This window comes from Triturus cristatus, chromosome 4_1 (assembly GCF_964204655.1).
Source record: "Triturus cristatus chromosome 4_1, aTriCri1.1, whole genome shotgun sequence".
Lineage (NCBI taxonomy): Eukaryota > Metazoa > Chordata > Amphibia > Caudata > Salamandridae > Triturus > Triturus cristatus.
The window spans coordinates 491528900-491548623 of NC_140585.1; the positions used below are offsets into that span (position 1 = coordinate 491528900).

The 19724-nt window shown below is 45.4% G+C and overlaps 1 protein-coding gene across 1 annotated transcript in view; it reads left to right on the forward strand.

Annotated features, from left to right (window-relative positions):
* Positions 1-19724, forward strand: part of SLCO1C1 (solute carrier organic anion transporter family member 1C1) — a 536144-nt gene that overhangs the window by 482108 nt on the left and 34312 nt on the right. The window contains exon 14 of the mRNA XM_085652717.1: positions 16190-16307. Within this exon, the coding sequence (XP_085508843.1) occupies positions 16190-16307 (118 nt within the window). The remainder of the gene's footprint in view (positions 1-16189; positions 16308-19724) is intronic.

A 19724-nucleotide genomic window follows, 5' to 3' on the forward strand; every position in this document is an offset into this window, starting at 1 on the left:
CCCGCGATGCGGAGGAAGCTGCGTCCTTTTGTGCGCCTCCGGGCGCGTGTGTGTCGTCAACGCCCGCTATGGAGTCTGGGAGCTGTAGTCTCCCCCTGCTCTCGGCCGCGAGATGGAACAGCGGCAGCAGGGGAGACACGCAGCGTGTAGGGCCCAGGAGCAGCGGCGGTATTCACAGGCAAAACAGGGCAGCAACGGAGTCCTCCAGCAAGTAAGGTCGGCTTAGGTTCTGTTCCCAGCTCCACCGAGGGAGCTGCGTCCTTTTGTGCGCCTCCGGGCGCGTGTGTGTCGTCAACGCCCGCTATGGAGCCTGGGAGCTGTAGTCTCCCCCTGCTCTCGGCCGCGAGATGGAACAGCGGCAGCAGGGGAGACACGCAGCATGTAGGGCCCAGGAGCAGCGGCGGTATTCACAGGCAAAACAGGGCAGCAACTGAGTCCCCCAGCAAGTAAGGTTGGCTTTGCATTGGTGCTGTTCTTCATGGTATGCAAAGTATTTTCTGCTGTGTCGGACCCCATTTGGTGCACCACGTGGCAGGCAGGAGCTATTTGGTCTGCGTTTTAGTGTTCAAGGTAGTTAGCCCCTGGTGTTCTGAGGTCAGCCTTACTGTAGCACTGCAAACTTGGCCAAGTAAAATCCTTTCTGCTCTTACTTTCATGATAGTGAGGGTAAGAAGTCACAGGCTTCTCAAGGGCTAGTGTAGGGGCAGGAGTGCAAAAGATCATAACCAGCAAACAACAGACACAATATTGCAATGTCCAGTCTAGTGCATATCTTTAGGAATAACTGTCTTCCCTCCCTTTGTGGTCAAGATCATGCTATTAATGTACCAACTATAGTAGGGTATAAGCAAACATTAGGCTTCACTGCAGGTTAATCACAAGTTTTCACAAGTAGAGTGAACCACTCAGTTCAATGGCTTTTGTACTAAAATGTCTCAAGCAGGCCTAGAAGATTTGCCTGCAATTCTGACTTTCTCTTTTGTCCCACGGTAAAGGTTAAGCCCAGTGGCTTCCATGATGGGGTTCTCTGAATGTCTGGGATATGCAGTGGGTACGGGTCACATTCCTGCCCCTACGCGGTTGATTTCTTAGTCAACCACCTCAGAGGCAGGACAATCTTTGAAAGACTCCCTCCGGGCTTTAACTTACCTGGTGGCACTCCAAGGTCAGGTGCAAACTGGTACACCAGCTTGCAAAAATTTCAGCCTCCAAGCTAAATCCTCTTGTGTGTTCGGAGGGCAGTTGTGGCCTTTGGGCCATTTTCAACATCCTGCTCTGGTGGCAATTCAGACTGTTGTGTGACCCAGGTGAAGCACAGTTTTATTGACAGCTCGTCAAGAACTTTGCAGAGAGACTGGATGACACCATAGAGCACAGGTCACTCCAAAATTGCTCACTCCAGTTCGCCAGTTTACTCTGGGTGCTCCTCACATCGGGAATGTACTGGGCATCTCCTGCTGTAGTGTCGGGAACTCTCCTTCATTCTCTCCGTAGGCAGTCTAGATTCTTCAGGCAGATTCTTAGCTCTTCAGCTGAAAGTGTTGACTTGAGTGATGTCCCTGTTGATATTATCTTATCAGATAATCTAAGATAAAGTGCCTAGGCAGGATCTGAGATGATGTTAAGCATTAACCTCAAGAACAAATGAGGCAAGAGTAGCAATAGATAACAGTTTTAACAGCAAATACATCAGGATAGTAATTAAATAGGCCTGAATCCAAAATGATGCATTCCAGTGAGTTTAGAAACTATGATGCAGTATTTTTAAAACTGTGTATCAATACAAAAAGCAAAACAATGAGGTTGATCACAATGCATGGAAATCATGATAGGGACTTAGCATAGGGCTCAATCAGATGCAGCAAAGAGTCTGCCATGAAGTCAAGTCTCAAAGAAAAATTATCTAAATCAAGAGACAGACTGACACAGTTCTGCTTTGATAGAGTCAGGGCAAACCAGATTGGTGCACCTCCAAATACACCAGCCCTTGATTTTTTGGAGTACTTAGCAGAGCACCCCTTTCTTTGGTAAAGAAGAACTTTGTACCAGGATAAAGTGAGGAGGTTTGGATTTCACTTTATACACAATTGCTAGACAAGCTGTGAATCCACTATCCAATAACCAGTTTAAGTTGGCTTTCATTGGCATCATTTTCAGACTGCTCTCCAAACACAGCCTTAGTGCAAAGTGATGGCACACACAGCATGTAGCAATGGGGCTGTCTTCGATCAGGAGTACCCACAATAGGCGAACAATGATTCAGTTGATTTGATTTGAATTTATAAAGTATGTTATTATCCAAGTCAGGGTGCCCTAGAGATGGACACTGAACATCTGAGACAGTGTCTACAGAGTGACAACAGAGTGATCAAGCAGGGTTTAAAACTTTAGAACATTTTCAAAAGGTTTTTTTCAGTGCAAATGACCATAGGAATATCATTTCAGTTCAGTGAACAGTGAAAAGGGTCAGGCTCTAAATTGAGATTTCTTATATTTGAGGATGATGACAGTGTATAATGCTGTGAACTCAAAGGGGTGGTGGAGAAAAAAAGGAGTGCCAAGTAGCTGTCAAGAGATAGGCTGTATAACTCTTTGTAGAAATGAGAAATGAGAAGAAATACCAGTATTTCTGCTAAAACTTAAAATGAGGCAAGCAGCAGCATTCTGTATGATTTTCAGTCTACGAAGAAGATAGTGCACAGTGTGTTACTTTACGGCACCATTTATAGTTGCTTGAGATAACCTTTGTCAGTGACATTCTAAGGCTTTATTAAACATATTATTACAATTTCTAACTACAACTAAGGGTGGGCGGAGCTTGCAGAGTTGCATTATAATTCTGTGGAATTCCGCAAAGTTCTGCTCCACCTAGTTACTCGGTTATTCAACCTTCATTAACATAGAGGTGCCATGGGTAGCCACAACAACATGTGTGCTGTTTCTGACAGACTTCTCTGGGGTTTATGTGCACTGCTGACAAGTGAGCGGCTGTTTCATAAAGAGCTTCCTACCCATTAATTTGGTGTCCCACGACTCCCAACCCCCCAGGACCCCTCCTTCCCCCTTGATGGAAATGCGGGCTCATCTGCCAACCACAGAGTGCAGATTATGGAAGATAAAAGGAGGCGCGCACAGCTCCAGAATGTAGCTCATTATGCCAGCTTATGCCTAAACACTGGAAGCAGGATGAGTATATTGGTGCAGATTAATAAAGGTAACAGGGGATATGCACAGATGCTCAGAGCAACAGATGGTACCCAGAAACAGTGAGGCACCAGCTGGGATCGATACCTCAAGAACAGAACAAGAACAGAATAACTGGTGTTACCGAGGAATCGCTGAACACCACTGGTGCTCAACACCTCTGGAGTAGGTGGGTAGTTGCTAGAATCACTATTTTAAAAATACTGTTAAAATTATTTTTTGTCACTCACATGCAAACGCACACACACACACGTTCACTGGCACACACACACAGACTGAGGCACAAGCACACACACACTTACACACACAAGTACTCACCGACCACCCCTGCAACTCTCCTCTCTCACTGTTGTGCTCCCACCTTCCTCTCCCTTACCCTCACTCACTGTCACTGTCTGGGGCCATCCCATGCAGCTTGCTGCTCAATGGAATTCGCAGCTGCAGGTTGTTGTTGGCCGTGAACTGGGTCAACTCAGGTCAGGTGAGGTCCCCTTCATTGCACAAGGTGCTCCAGGGCGCTGCAGATGGTGGCTCTTTTCGGGGATGAAGGCCCGACTAATGCTGTCTAGGCTCTGGCTGTCCTGCAGCTGCAGCAGCCCAGCGCAGAGACCTAGGGGGGATTCGTTAATCTCTGGCCCCTGGAGCCACTCCACCTCGGCCATGAAGTACTGCCGGGGCCCAAGGACTTCATGGGGCTCGCTGCTGGCCCCCTTGGCCCAGAAAGCAGTGCCTCCCTATCAACAGGCCAGTTTCACGATTGCCAAAACGAAACTACTCAGGCCGGACATTCGGTCTGAGAATGTGCACTGTACACCATAGAGATGGGGAGGCTGCTCTTTTAGGCAAGACTGACCCGGGCCATGATGCTGGCTTAGAGCAGCCGATTTTGTGTCACGCTGCCATCTACTGGTCAGTTCATGAATAGTGCTGTCTCTCATCGATTCTGTGATCATCATGACAGAAATGAAACCTCCTAAACCTCCCGGGCTTAGGTAAACTCTGCTACGCAGCAGAATGCAGAGGCCAGGCCCTGCATCCAACCCCATTCTGCGGCTCAACCTCCCACTGCAAACTGCTTTTAACTGTGTGAGTCACATGGGGATATGCACAGGGTTTTGCCAAAAGCAAGGCCCTACATCCAGCCCCCTACAAGTGCCTTAATCCGAAGGCACAGCCTTTTGCCATGCACAGAGAGGTTGGCTGCCCGACCCTGTGCCCAACCCTTTGCTGGTAATCAACCTCAACTGCAAACTGCCTCTGGTTGTGTGTGGCCTGAGATTTGGTGCATGGCCTGACCTGCTGCTAGGCCCTGGACCCAACCTCTTGCTGGCACTCAATGCACCACTGAACACTGGCCTCTGGCCTCTGGCCATGCGTTGTGTGGGGGTTGTACACCGGGCCTGGCTTGCAGCCAGGTATTGCACCCAACCCCTGCAGGCTGACTATGTGAGGTTACAATGTAAAGGGAGTTCTAAGAAGCCCTCACAGGACATTATGGGGCACTCGTTGCCAGAGCAGTGAGACATAAATGAGTGGCTCCTGACACTCCTATATTATTCTTTATGTTTTGTTAAGGGCAGTGAGAGGGAACCCCAGGGCTCCTGCTGATCCGCCTGCTTCCTTTTATAGAAAATGGAGTGGCCTGGTGCCCATGAAGGGAAGCCAACAATTTCTTTTTATGTTGGGCATCCCGGGGAGCCCTAGGGGACAGGCACTATTTTTTTAACTGGTGTGCTCTGGTGCCTGCCTGGGGCACCCAATAGAATTGCTAATATTTGGAGCTTCACTGGAACCCCCAATGCCCCAGCAAACTGGCTCCCCTGCAAGCTGCCACCTGTGGTGCAGCAGGAGCCAGCAGTGCTCCCACCCGTGAGAGCAGCTTATCTTTCTGCTCCAGCCGGGCAAGAGTACTTCTGTGTTTCCTTGCCTGTGAAAGTGCAGGCAGGAAGAAATGTTTGTGCACATGCCCAAAAGAAGCGACTTTCTGCTCCTGCCAGGTGGGAGCACTTTAGATTTCTTTGCCCATGCTCTTGTGGGCAGGGAATCTATGGTGTCCTGGGGGTTCCAGACACCACAACAATGCCAGTCTTGGGATATATTTAACGACCCGGCACTGTCACTTCAACCAGCTGTGAGCCAGGGCAGGGGAGGCAGGGAATTCCTTGCACTTCAAAGCCACTGTCTGAAAGCTTATCCGACCTTCCAGAACCAGGACTCCAGTATAAAAGAAGGACTCCAGACACCACCACTTCAGTACATTTCTGGACCTGTGGACACTCTTCCAGGAAAAAGGACTGCGGTGCTGCTGGAGGGACTGCCACTCTGCTGGACTGCTACTCTGAAAGACCTGCTGCCTTGCTGTGATGTAATAAACACCTAATATTGCTATAATTTATTTCAAAACAGGCAACCACAAGTGGAGTTACCTTGCACACAACTGGGTCACCATTTGAATGGTGCAGCAGGTGCAGTAGCACCGGGCCCAAAAGTTGTCAGAACACCACTAAAGACATAATATTGCTGTATTTGACTACTAAACAGGCAGTCACAATTGCACTTACCTTGCAATTTAAAAGAAGCTTGATTTGAATGGTACAGCAGGTGCAGTGACACCGAGACCAAAAGCTCTAGGGACCCCACTGAACCCAGATTATTAAAGTTTACTACTAAACAAGACAGTCACAGGTGCATTCATCTAGCAAGCAATAGGTTTCATGATTTGAATAGTGCAGCAGGTGGAGAAGCACCAGGACCAAAAGCTCTAGGCACTCCACTAAACACCTAATATTGCTATATTTTTCTACTAAACAGGCAGTTGCATTACAAACAACAGGGTCCTGATTTGAAAGGTGCAGTAGGTGCAGTGGCACCGGGCCCACAAGTAGTCAGAACTTCTCTAAACACCAAATATTGTTATATTTTACTACTATACAGACAGACACAATTGCAGTTATCTTGCACTTAAAAGGGGCTTGATTTGAATGGTGCAGCAGGTGAAGCGGCACCGGGGCAAAAGCTCTAGAGACCCCACTAAACACAGAATATTGCTAAATTTTACTACTAAACAGGTACTCACAAGTCCAGTTACCTCACAGGCAATAGAGTCATGATTTGAATGGTGCAGCAGGTGCTGTGGCACCGGGGCCATACGTTGCCATAACTCCTCTAAACACAAGATATTTCTATATTTTACCACTAAATAGGCAGTCAAAATGTAGTTATCTTGCAGGCAGGCACTAGGAGCATGATTGAAATGTTGCAGAAAGTGCAGTAGCATGGGGCCCAAAATATGTCAGAACTCCTCTAAACACATAGTATTGCTATTACATCAATTAATTCAATGTATTTCCCTCTTTAATTTTATTTTCCAGAATGTTGCTGATTCTTATCCAAATGACACCACTAGTAACAGCACAATATGATGCCTTTTTGTACATAAACAAGTCATAACACTTTAACAGACTTTGTAACTTATATTGTACAACTACTCAGTAAGCTGCAACACACAATAAAAAACAGCTTATTATTAATCAGATAAGCGAAACCTAAATGCATTTACAAATGCTTGTTTTTGACTCCCTTTCCCATGTCGAAATATGCAATTGGCAATTAACTGTTGTATGTTGATGATGTATGCTAATAGAAAAATATGTTAAATGTGGTAACATTCTCATGACAGATTCATCAACCGAAAACCCCACTGAAAACAACTTTTCACTAGATGACCCTCTAAAAACAACTCTTCAGTAGATGACACTCTAGAAACCAACTTTTCAGTAGATGACACTCTAAAAACAACTTTTCAGTAGATGACCCTCTAGAAACCAACTTTTCAGTAGATGACCCTCAAAAAACAACTTTTCAGTAGGTGACCCTCTAAAAACAACTTTTCAGGAGATAGGCATCAATTGATGTTGTGAATAAGCATAAGAGTTTCAGTAAAAAAAAAGACACAAACTGATTCAAACCATTATATGTGAATATGTCTCTTTACATCGTGGATTTTACTCTGCGATGCAAACACAATGCGGTTGTTACAACGACCGCGTTGTAACAACGCACTACCTTTACAACGCAAGTCGTTACAACGACTTGCTCTAGATGGCGTGCTGGACTTAGGAATAGTATGATTTACTATTTCAACTCCAGTGTGTGCAACACTTGGGAAAGTGTTGGAATAGTAAATCATACTATTCCCTATCCTGAGCGCCGTTGTAAAGGTAGTGCATTGTGACAACGCGGTTGTTGTAATGACCGCGTTGTGTTTGCATCGCGGAGTAATATACGCGATGTAGACGTTGTTTCCCATTATATGTTGCTAATGACCACCTCAGTATCTCCCTCTGGCATGCTTGTCAGCTCGTGTTCAGTGCATGGCGAATGAGTAGACGAGAAATATCAATGTGATATAGAAGTGGATCTCAGTCAGGAATTGCAGAGTCGGGCACCTAGTAGTAGCTGGCCAAACTCTAATTCAACATACGACCTGCAGATACTATGCATTTCTAGTGGTAATGTCAGTAAGGCAGCTTTTCTGACTACGAGACTATGATAGTCTTTCCCAGTGTCTTTGCTAGTCCCCATGTATGCCTCATGCACAGCATTGAAAGCTCTCCAGGCAGAATGATATATCTAATAGACTATCACATGTGGAAAGAGAGAAAAAGTCCCTTGAAATCTCTTTTTAGAAAGGGTGCGCCAATAGTTCTGACAGCCAGCTCTAAAAAGTAAAATTAGACTTATGTAACTTTAACTGTGTTGTTATTCATGGCTCACACAAATAGGGGAAATAAAACACAAAAACATGAAAATAAATATAAATAAATATATAATATTGGTCATAAAATGACAGGCCATCGGTCCGACCACCACATTACAATTCAGGAAATCGGACTGCAGTGGTCGGGGGAAAAGACTTTCACCTCCGTCAGGACCATCTGATCCTGACGGGGTGGCAGTCGGAATCATAGTCCCAACAAGAGGTGGCTTCGTGATCACAGTGGGGGTACATCGTAATCCTGACTGCTGTGGTCCGACTGCCTGCATTGTATTTGGGCAGTCGTACCAATGGCCTGTATGTCAGGTGTATCATCACCGACGGCCTGTCGTGGCTGTCCGCCTGTCATTGTAATCAGCCCTAAGTCTTTTGATAGTGACTGAATTTGGAGAAATAATATCTAAAGTTTAATATCTAAAAACATGTACATTGAAAGCTGAATAGCGAAACATAAATAGCCAAAAATATGGTTGGACTGTACATTAAAATAACAGCAAAGAAGTAATGTATAATTAGAATAAAATTGAAAAAAATGAATGAACTCATAGAAGCAATTTAATTTGTATAAATAACTCTAATTGTATTCAGGGTGGGTGGTGAACTTTGCTCCACAACCGGATTTAACAGAGTTTTGCCCACTCCATGCTGCGCTTGGAGAGAGGAGTTCTGCAAAAAGACTCCGCCATCTGCTGGTGGAGCAGAGTTTACCGGCACACTCCACTCACTCACTGCAGAGGTCACTCCTGTTATATTTGTTTCCAGGTGTAAGGCTTCCATTTATAACATAAAATGACTGCAATTCTAACACTAGCCACAAGATGGAGACGGCCTGAAACAGCGTAGCTCTGACTTCGTACAAGTTGTAATTACACTACTCTATAAACCGACAACAGCTAAACATCCCCAATAAAGACATGCAATTGTACTTGCGCTTCACGAGGATTACATTCTTCTTTCTCTCCACCCTTTCAGTTGCCAGTTATTGTGTGGAACATTCACACTAATTTAATTTCACAGGTAATGGTGTGCAAGGTATGCCTTCAGAAGTCTCGTATTAGAGAAGCAGCAATGGTGCCGACATTTGTCACTGAGGCCTTCAATCTGAACGGCGAGTATTTTGTAACCGCAACACATGCCCCCAATAAACATCCTTGCATGTTCACTGAAGTTTATGATGAGCTGCCTGTTACCATGTACCAAATGGGATGCAATTGAACTAAAATAACATACATTTGCAAAGAAATGTTATTGTAGGAAGGATACTTCCTGTCAAAGTATCCCGCCATGTACCACTGAAAAAGAAGCCTTTTACATTAATGTATACATTCCCCGCTGTGCCCCTCCCTCCCACAGCCTGCTCTCTGTCTGTTGCAACAGATCATGTGTGAAAGTTAGAGTGCACCCACTGAAGGCTTCTTAGCGTCAGATTTGCGAGCCTCAGCAGTCCAGTCTCAAGATACACAGTTCAGGTGTGCAATGTCACCTGTGCAGACCTCTTGGAGTGCCTGTTGGTATCTCCCATGCATCCAGGATGAAACTGCTTTGTAATCAGTTACTAGTTTTATTTGAAGTTTACCAAAATAGACATGGCGTCGGAAGCAACTTGTTTACAGTACTCTTATAATGAAACCTATGGACTAACCCATGTGCAAATTCGAAGATCTCTTGGAGCATTTCCCTCCCCGATGCCCAGCAATCCACAATGGCTGTCTTCTTTACCCATTCCAATATGTGTTGGCATTCTAGTCTTTGCTGCATGTGAGTGAGGCTTCCAAAATGCAGGCTGCGGCCAGAGAAGAACCTCTCCCCCCCACGCTCAGCAAGCAGCAGACACATGCTGGAGTGGACAGAGATGGACCTCTTCATCTCTCTTAAACCACAAGATAAGTTAAGGGTATCATTTTAACTAATAATAATAATAATTAGAATAAAAATGAAAAAAATGAATGAACTCATAGAAGCAATTTAATTTGTATAAATAACTCTAATTGTATTCAGGGTGGGTGGTGAACTTCGCTCCACAACCGGATTTTACAGAGTTTTGCCCACTCCATGCTGCGCTTGGAGAGAGGAGTTCTGCAAAAAGACTCCACCATCTGCTTGTGGAGCAGAGTTTACCGGCACACTCCACTCACTCACTGCAGTGGTCACTCCTGTTATATTTGTTTCCAGGTGTAAGGCTTCTGTTTATAACATAAAATGACTGCAATTCTAACACTAGCCACAAGATGGAGACGGCCTGAAACAGCGTAGCTCTGACTTCGTGCAAGTGGTAATTACACTACTCGTCAGATTTGCGAGCCTCAGCAGTCCAGTCTCAAGATACACAGTTCTGGTGTGCAATGTCACCCGTGCAGACCACTTGGAGTGCCTTTTAGTATCTCCCATGCATCCAGGATGAAACTGCTTTGTGATCAGTTACTAGTTTTATTTGAAGTTTACCAAAATAGACATGGCGTCTGAAGCAACTTGTTTACAGTACTCTTATAATGAAACCTATGGACTAACCCATGTGCAAATTGGAAGATCTCTTGGAGCATTTCCCTCCACAATGCCCAGCAATCCACAATGTCTGTCTTCTTTACCCGTTCCAATATGTGTTGGCATTCTAGTCTTTGCAGCATGTGAGTGAGGCTTCCAAAATGCAGGCTGCGTCCAGAGAAGAAGAGCTAAGGGTATCATTTTAACTAATAATAACCAGCTGTCAAGGCGGAATTGTATGAGGTGGAAGGGCGGGCATGAGTGAGAATTGGGTAAACAAACATGAAGGCAACCCACAGTGTTAGCACAGGAGTTCTTTTCCAGCTGTGGGTGGGGGGAGCAGCAATAATCCACCTGCTCTTGGTACTCTGTGGAATTGCATGGAGTTTCCAAGTTCCTCTGCAGAACTCCATGGACTGAAATACCGTGAACTCCCCCCACCCTTAATTAGTGTGGCACATGCTATCTCCCATTGGCAGGATGAAATAAAGCACCATCAAGGAAAAGCAAGTAAAAATTTGCAATGGAATTGTGAATCCTCGAAAAATTAACCACATGTATAAATCCATATATATTCTGCTCACCAAAACGAAAAGTTCCATAGATGTAGCATTCTCCATCGCACAATAACTCACGACCCACAACTTCTCAATAGCAAAAAAGGCCACTTTATTAAGATAGGTGCATATTATATTTCTCAAAAACACATCTTACAGATAGATGATAAAGCAATCCCCAAAATCAGCTTGACATATCTTCAAAAACATAACCCCCAAAATGTTGACCTAAGCAACACCTGAAGAACTGACTCATGTTGAGAGATCCCCATAATTTTCTTTTCCTTTCCCCGTGATCTGTATACCCCACCTCCCCCTTTGGAGGATGGACAAGCCCACTCAAGACTGCTCACCTCCCCTGAAAAAATCCACCATCCAGGAAAACCGGAGAGTTTTCCTGTCCCCCCCCACCAAGGAGAAAAGTCATGACAATCTGCTGGAGCACCATATATTTTCCTTCCATATTTGTGCGATCAAATCCCTCAACTCCAGTAAGTAATATGCTTGCCCCATCTGAGACAAATGCACCCAATCCTCACGAAAAAGATGCCCCGCAGTACTTTTTAGGTTACCGTGAGATAAAACTGTGATTCCGATGTCTCCACAGAAAACTCTCATGGCTCTATTAAGCTTACCTCTCGCCTTCTCCAATGCTGCGTGGCATCTTGCTCCTCTCCAATGCAGCTTCGTTATGAATTCAGTCCAAATCACCGTGGTACCCCCCCCCCAGTTATTCCAGATAACTGCCAAATCCAGTTTCATTTGCTTTATTAGAGTCCGGCCACATAAGTTAACCAGATTATTTTCGCCTAGGTGAATGATAAGCAAATCAGAAGGGCCCAACTAGAACACAACATAGACAACGTGGGAAACACATTCCCCCTTTTCCTTTCCATACCACCTCATGACTAACATTTGTAAGTCCGAGTGATCTGCCACAAATCTGTTGCTCTGCATAAACAGCAGCCCACTTTACGAAGGAGTGTCCTACTATCCAAATTGTCTTTTTCTCTCATACAATCCCTTGAACATGACCTTGGTAGAAAAAATAACATTAACAAGAGAACAAATTGATGCACTGAAATTATTTCCTAACTTATTTTTCACAACATTTGGACTTCCATCTCCCGATCCAACGTATGTCTTTCCAGGACCAACCCAATCTCTCAGCCTCCGTTGCTGCCCCAATATGGAAGGAGTGTGTGCCAAATCGCAAAGGATTCTCACCCAACTTAATGAGCACCTTCCTCATTAACTATCAGCTGGGCAAAAGAAATCCGCCGCCCCTGTGCGTGGCAAAAAATTTCCCCTGGTGAGAAAAATCTAGAGACTTGGAAAAACTCCCATTCCCCCACAGGACAGCAAACCTCCACCCCATTCCTGTTTAAGAAAACCCATTTTCCCCTGCCCATTTGATCCGTCTTGGAAGCCCTCAACCAAATCTGCAACCTTTATTGATCCATAAAAACGTCATCACTGCGTATGCCTGCCTTGTTATGTAAACCAAGTAACTCAGATGCTCTAAATGCCCCAAAGAACAACCATAATAAGCATAATCTAAACCTACAACACTCAAACTCACCATAACAGCAAAAAGGCAACTGCAGCAACATCCTTTGTAACAAATCAAATGTCCCTGGCTGACGTAACGCTTGGTACCAGCCTGTTCCCTACTTAAACCTCTAAGAACCTTTTTCACTAACACTCCTCCCACCGGATCCCTCCCCCACCGTAACTGCCCATAAAAAGAAATTCCTGTCAATTTGCCAGAAATGGTAGTGTGAGAATAACCTCTATCTATCAAGTGTAACACAAAACCTAATAAAAACTGTTCATCATTGACCATCCTCCCATTCTTAGCAAACTTATGAACTCGGTCCACGCCTGAAGATAGCTTCGTCTCGTAGAGGCCGCAACTGATTTCTCTACCAGTTCGACAATCCTCATTCCCCCCATGCCTAGACACACTGTGGGATCTGAGTCTTGTTGGGTTCTGCCCCAGGAGCCAGACTGAGAAATTTCGTCCACTGAAAACGAGACAGAGCGTCTGCTATACAATTATTGACTCCTGGGATATGTCTTGCTTTAAAAACAATGTTAAGTTGTAGACATTTGAGCATAAATGCACGTAACAACCTCAAGACTCTCAAATCCTTGGCCTTTTGCTTATTGATCAACTCGACCACAGCTAAATTGTCCACATTGAAAAGGGCTGGTCTATTCTGGAATTCTTCACCCCATGCACACAATGCCACGAGCAGAGAAAAGAACTCCAGAAAAGGCTATACTGCGACCCTGCTTCAGCCAATGCACCGGCCAGCATTCCGCACACCAATGCCCCTCCCAGAATATGCCAAAACCTTTTGCACCAGACGCACCCGAGTAAATCTGAATTATATCTTCATCCGCAAAAAACAAAGATACACCATTAAAGTTTGCTAGAAAAACCAACCAGATGTACAGATCAGCCCTAGTGGCTGCTGAAATACGCACTCTGTGGTGGGGAAGATAGGCCCCTGACATGGACTTTCCCAGCCTCCTACAGAAGGTTCTACCAGCCCTAACCACCCTACAAGCAAAGTTCAGATAACCCAACAATATCTGCACCTTCCTGAGCTCCAGTTTACGTTCTTCAATCACAGATAACAAAAAGGCTGAGATGTCCTGCACTTTCTCCGCAGGTAACCTAGCTACCATCTCCATAGAGTCGATGTCAATTCCCAAAAAAGTCAACTTTGTACTGGGACCTTCAGTTTTGTCAGGTGCCAACGGCACACCAAGCTCCTGGGCCATAATCTGGAAATTGTGCAAAGCATTTTGGCATTGTCCTGTAATCTGTGCACCAATGAACATAAAGTCGTCCAGGTAATGACAAACGAGTTCATGTCCACTATCGTATGTAAAACACCACCGCAAGAAAGTGCTGAAGGTTTCAAATAGAGCACACAATACTCAACACCCCATTGGAAGAACTTTATCAACATAGAATGCTCCCGGAAGTGCATACCTAAAAGTTCAAAGTCAGAAGGGTGAATGGGTAAGAGCTGAAAAGCTGACTGTATATCACTTTTAGCCAACTCTGCAGCTCTCCGAGCTGACCTGACTAACCTCAGCGCAGCATCCACTGAGGCATATGACACACTAGAATCCACTTGTGAGATGAAGTCATTAACTGACGAGCCCTCTGGTCACGAAAGGTGGTGTATTAAATGGAACTCCACAGCTTTCTTCTTAGGCACCACCCCCAGAGGTGAAACTATCAAATTTCCATTGGGCAATGAACGAAAGGACCCGCAACTATTCCTGCTTCTATTACAGACCGTAACTTCCGCTGAACAACCTGTGGAAACTCCTTAACTGATTTTAAATTATCAGACCACCTACTCTGTTGAGGACACTGGTAACCTATCTTAAACCCGTCATGGAAACCCCAGAATAATCTGGATGCTGCCTCGGTGTCGGGATATTCCCCCAGCCAGTTGACCAAAATCTCCAGCCTAATTGGAGTATGAGCCCTTTGGTGCAAATTGATATGCCTGACCTCTTCCCACCTGTCCCCTTTCTTGATCACCAAACCTCTGGCCTGCGAAACATTGTGTGAGGGGGTGTTTGCCTCCACATTGAGAGCACTCATGTTTGTACCTACAGAATTGTCTATTGCAAAAATCTCTTTTGAAGTTCCAGCAGGCTCCGGAAACAGTTTATTGACCCCTCCCACTAAACCCCACCCCAGCCTGGGCGGGACGGTACTGAAAGGGCCGATAAGATACCGGTAGACCACTCGCAGTATGGGTGGTAGCTGGCAGCTGAGAAACCCCATGCGCCGCCTTCCTCTTCGTGCGAGCGAGCCCCACCCAGGCCTCACCGGTGACCCCAGGCTTCAATAAATCATCTCTGCCAGCTGCACAGAGCACTCGAATGGCCTCCCTGACCTCCGCATTCTCAGACATCCTGGAGGAGAGGCCCTCGCAAAGTGAGAGACACCGGGTTAAATTGTTAAGGAGACAAACTAAATTCCGCTCCTCCCGCCGCCCTCAGGCACAGTGATTTTCCCGCCCCGCCACACCTCTATAAATAACCTTCCCCGTGCGCCCACGGACTTTCCCAATTAGCCCTCCTCACACCTGGGTGGCCGTTTCATTGTGCGAACCAACCCAGGGGGAGACCGGCTCGTGCCCAGCTCCCCTGGGTCCCCCCTTCCTTTAGCCTTTGATATCTCGACATCTATTTGTGGATAGCTCGTCATCTATTTGGTTACAACTGGCACGAGAGGTAAACAAGAGACACACATTAATAGGGTAGATAGTCTGCTGTACTGCAGCATCTGACTTTGTGATTTTTTGCGAACACCCGCCCCTCTGGTAAAACGTGTTTTATTGGGTCCAATCTCCTGGGACCGTTGTGTTGTTGCTGCCTGTCTGTGGGATCGATCTGGGTTTTTCCAGTTTGCACGTTTGTCTCAGGTTTACGTGTCACTGTCAATAAGTTGCTTCTGGCATAAGTCGCAGGTCCTGTCACATAAGGGTAAAATCAACAATGGAGACATGAGTACTTTTTATTTTTTATGGTGAACATCGACCGTATTTTCCAATATTAACATATTTTTCTATAGAGTCCTTTGCCACATGATCACATCAGTTGACATAGCCACTGGAAAAAAACCACTCTATCAATATATTTCAGTTTATTCAACAAAATGTATTTGAAAAAGCAGTTTAATGGGCTTCCATTAGGGCATCAGCTCATAAAGGCTATGAATTTCCTGATGGAGGATATTCCATAATATAAAATATACAAGGGTTTGTCTCTATGGCATGTATGATTAAATATACCATAATTGCACTTAAATTGTCTCCTTTTAAGTGTTTATTTATTTGTAATATATATATTTTTTACGATATACCTCGAGAACAAGAAAAAGAATGTTCAATATACATTTGCTTATTCATATTTGAACTTAGAGGGCACGATGGGGGTGGAGGCTGTAGGTCACCTATAAGCAGTTCTTAGTGGAATTCGTACCTTTGTTTCTAAATTGTACATGCAAATCTAAATGACATCCTGATCATATGTCCTCTGTAAGATGTTTTTCTTCTAAGTAAGAAACACAATACTAAATGGAAAGAAATTTTTCTATACTAAATTCCTGTATTGTTTTTTTAAATTATAGCTGGAATCCCAGCACCCATTTATTTTGGAGCCTTAATAGATAGGAGTTGCTTGAAATGGGGGACAAAAAGCTGCGGAGGTCGAGGTGCTTGTCGAATATACGACTCTGCCTTATACAGGTAAGGTGTTTGATACCATAGAAATACACAAGTGCATTGTAAAACTAAATGATTAAATAATTGACTTAGAACTTTTATAAATGTGTGGACAGAATGTACTTATTGCAGAACAATATTTTTAAGTGTATATGAGGAGCCGTCAAGCTAAACATTAGTAAAAACACATTGATGTGAACGTCATGAAAAAAAAAACAACAGCCTAGGTTAAAAGTCGGGTTTACCTTAAATTGGTTTACTAACTTTACAACCGAGCCTCAGGTTCTGAACCTTAGTTTGAAAAGACATGCATTTTAATAACCATTAACATTCTTAATGGCTCTTCTGAGACGCTCAGATCCTGAAACTGAAAAATGAATTGTGCATCCCAGAGCATTTTGATTTGCTCCCGTGAACAAAGTATCTTTTAACCCCTTCGCTGCTAGGCCTTTTCCCCCCCTGTGCTAAGCCCTTTTTGGGCTATTTGGGGTAGTGCGCGATTAGGCCCCTGTAACTTTTTGACCACATAAGGTATCCACGCCAAATTTGCATCCTTTTCTTCCAACATCGTGGGGATTCTAAAGGTACCCAGGGTTTGTGGATTCCCCTGGAAGGGTCCCAGAAATGAGCCAAAATACAGCAACAATTTTTTTTTGTGAAAAATGGGATAAACGGGCTGCAAATGAAAGCGTCTGGGTTTTTCTCTGCAAATGGTATCAAAAAAGGGTTTGTGGGGCTGAAATCACCATTTCTCCAGCTTTTAGGGAATGACAGAATTTTGCCAGAAAACCAACATTTTTTACACAGTTTTGGCATTTTTCTGGGACATACCCCATTGTTGCTATTTTTTGTGCTTTCAACCTCCTTCCAGTTAATGGTAGAAATGGGTACAAAAGCAATATTGGATCCTGGAAAGCTATACACTCTTGAAAAATAGACAACATTCTGAATTAAGCAAGGGGTCATTTGTGTAGATCCATCAAGGTTTCTTTATAGAAACTACCAGTTAAATATAGGAAAAATTAAAAATTAGTTGAGAAAAGCAGCCTTTTGTGTCAACGTTTTCACCTGTAACTTCTTCTAATTATGACATCTCTTTGAAAGCAATGTACCGTTACATCCGCTGGACCTTCCTGGTTGTGGGGATATATAGGACTTGTAGGTTCACCAAGAGCCCAACGAACCCAGAGTAAAAAACTGAGCAGCATTTTGTAATGGTTTTTTATTATGTTCCGGGTATATAGCAATTATTGTGGGAAAATGTATACATGGAAAAATCGGTATGAAAGATACCTATGTATTTCTGAAATGGGAACAAATTACAGAGTTTAGAAACAGTGCATATTTGCACATTTTCGAAATTGGGAATACTCATACTAGCATGAGAATTATTGGTCATTTTTCAAAATGACTTTTTTTTTACACATTGTCTTTCATTTGGAAGGGAGAAATGCATCAAAAATAATAGGTAATAACAGTTGCTAATTAAAATTTGCCAAAAAAATCCCTGGCCTCTAGCGGACTTTTTGCCCCCCCTGGGGGGGGCAGATTGGGGGTTACTGCCCCATCTGCCCCCCAGGGGGTAGGGAGGCTGTTATTTTTGCGGAGAAGGGGGTGGGGGCATGGGCATGCCCGTTTTGGGAGCCCCCCACCATAATTCAAATTTGTCCCAAAAAAAACCCTGGCATCTAGTGGGCTTTTTGTTCCCCCCCGGCAGGGCAGATTGGCGGCTAATGGCCCCATCTGCCCCCCAGGGGGGCAGAAAGTCAACTAGACGCCAGGGAGTTTTTTGGACAAATTTTAATTAGGGTGGGAGCTGCCCAAAACGGGCATGCCAATGCCCCCACCCTAATTAAAATTTGCCAAAAAAATCCCTTGCGGCTAGTGGGCTTTTTGCTCCTCCGAGGAGGGCAGATTGGGGGCTATTGCCCCATCTGCCCTCCAAGGGGCGCAGGAAGGCTGTTATTTTTGCGGGTGGGGGCATGGGCTTGCCCGTTTTGGGAGCCCCCACCCTAATTCAAATTTGACCCCAAAAAATCCCTGGTGTCTTGTGGGCTTTTCCCCCCCCCCCTCCGGTGGGGCAGATTGGGGGCTAATGCCCCCATCTGCCCACCGGGGGGGCAGAAAGTCCACAAGACGCCAGGGAGTTTTTTGGGCAAATTTTAATTAGGGTGGGGGCTGCCCAAAATGGGCAGGCCAATGCCCCCACCCTAATTAAAATTTGCCTAAAATATCCCTGGTGTCTACTGGGCTTTTTGCCCCCCCGGGGGGCAGATTTGGGGCTAATGCCCCCATCTGCCCCCCAGGGGGGGCAGAAAGGCTGTCATTTTTGCAGAGGGTGGGTGGGGGCATGGGCATGCCCATATTTGGCAACCCCCACCACAAATTACAAGAAAAAATAAATCCCTGGCGTATAGTGGGCTTTCTGCCCCCCCGGGGGGGTAGATTAGGGGCTACTGCCCCCCAGGGGGGCAGAAAGGCTGTACATTATGCCGGGTGGGGGCATGGACACCCTAATAAATTGTGTGCGCCAAGTAAATATCCCTGGTGTTTAGTGGGCTTTTTGCCCCCCCGGGGGGGGGGGGCAGATTGTGGCTACTGCCCCCATCTGCCCACCAGGGGGGGCAAAAAGACAAAATTACACTCCAAATATTTCGGGGGAGCAAAAGCCCTTGCCTAAGGGGCCGTTCCCCCCTCCCTGGTGTCAAGTGGGTGGATCCCTGCTTGGGGATCGCCCTCCTGGGGTGATCCCCAAGCAGGGATCCACTGGGGAGGGGTACCATTGGAAAGGGGAGATTCTCCCCTTTCCAATGATACCTCTCCCGTCTTTCTATGTGCCCGGGGGGCTGAGATAGCCCCCTGAGCACATACAAAGTGAAACTGAAATGAGCCTAAAGGCTTATTTCAGTTTCGGTTTCTGTGTAATGAAGACAGCGCGACGTGCGCGCTGATCTTCATTGCACAGAAACCAGGGAGGGGGCCTCGGGAGCTGGGGAAGCTCTTCCCCAGCTCCCAAAGTCAAAGGCATGAAATAGAAATCCCTCTGCTGTCTGCAGCAGAGGGATTTCGTGCACCTGGCCTCATGACGGAATGGTTCCGTCATGAGCACAGGGGCACCGATGCTCATGACGGAACCATTCCGTCATGAGCATCGAAGGGGTTAACCAGGTGTAAGACAATGCTGAAGATAGTACCGCTTGAGACTTGAACAGTTTGCACCACACCAACAAAGTTGCAGATCTTTCATGCAGAAATGCGTACAAACCTCAGAGTAATCAAATGGCTCAGTCACCGCCTAACCCTACTCAAGAAAGAACTGGTTGTCAGTGCAGTGGACTATGTGGCTGCTCTAAAACCCGTATTTCTTGGTTTAATCTGTGGCTGAACCAATGGGCTATGTTATATCCAGAGGGCTTAGGGCAGGCAATTAGACCGGAAAAT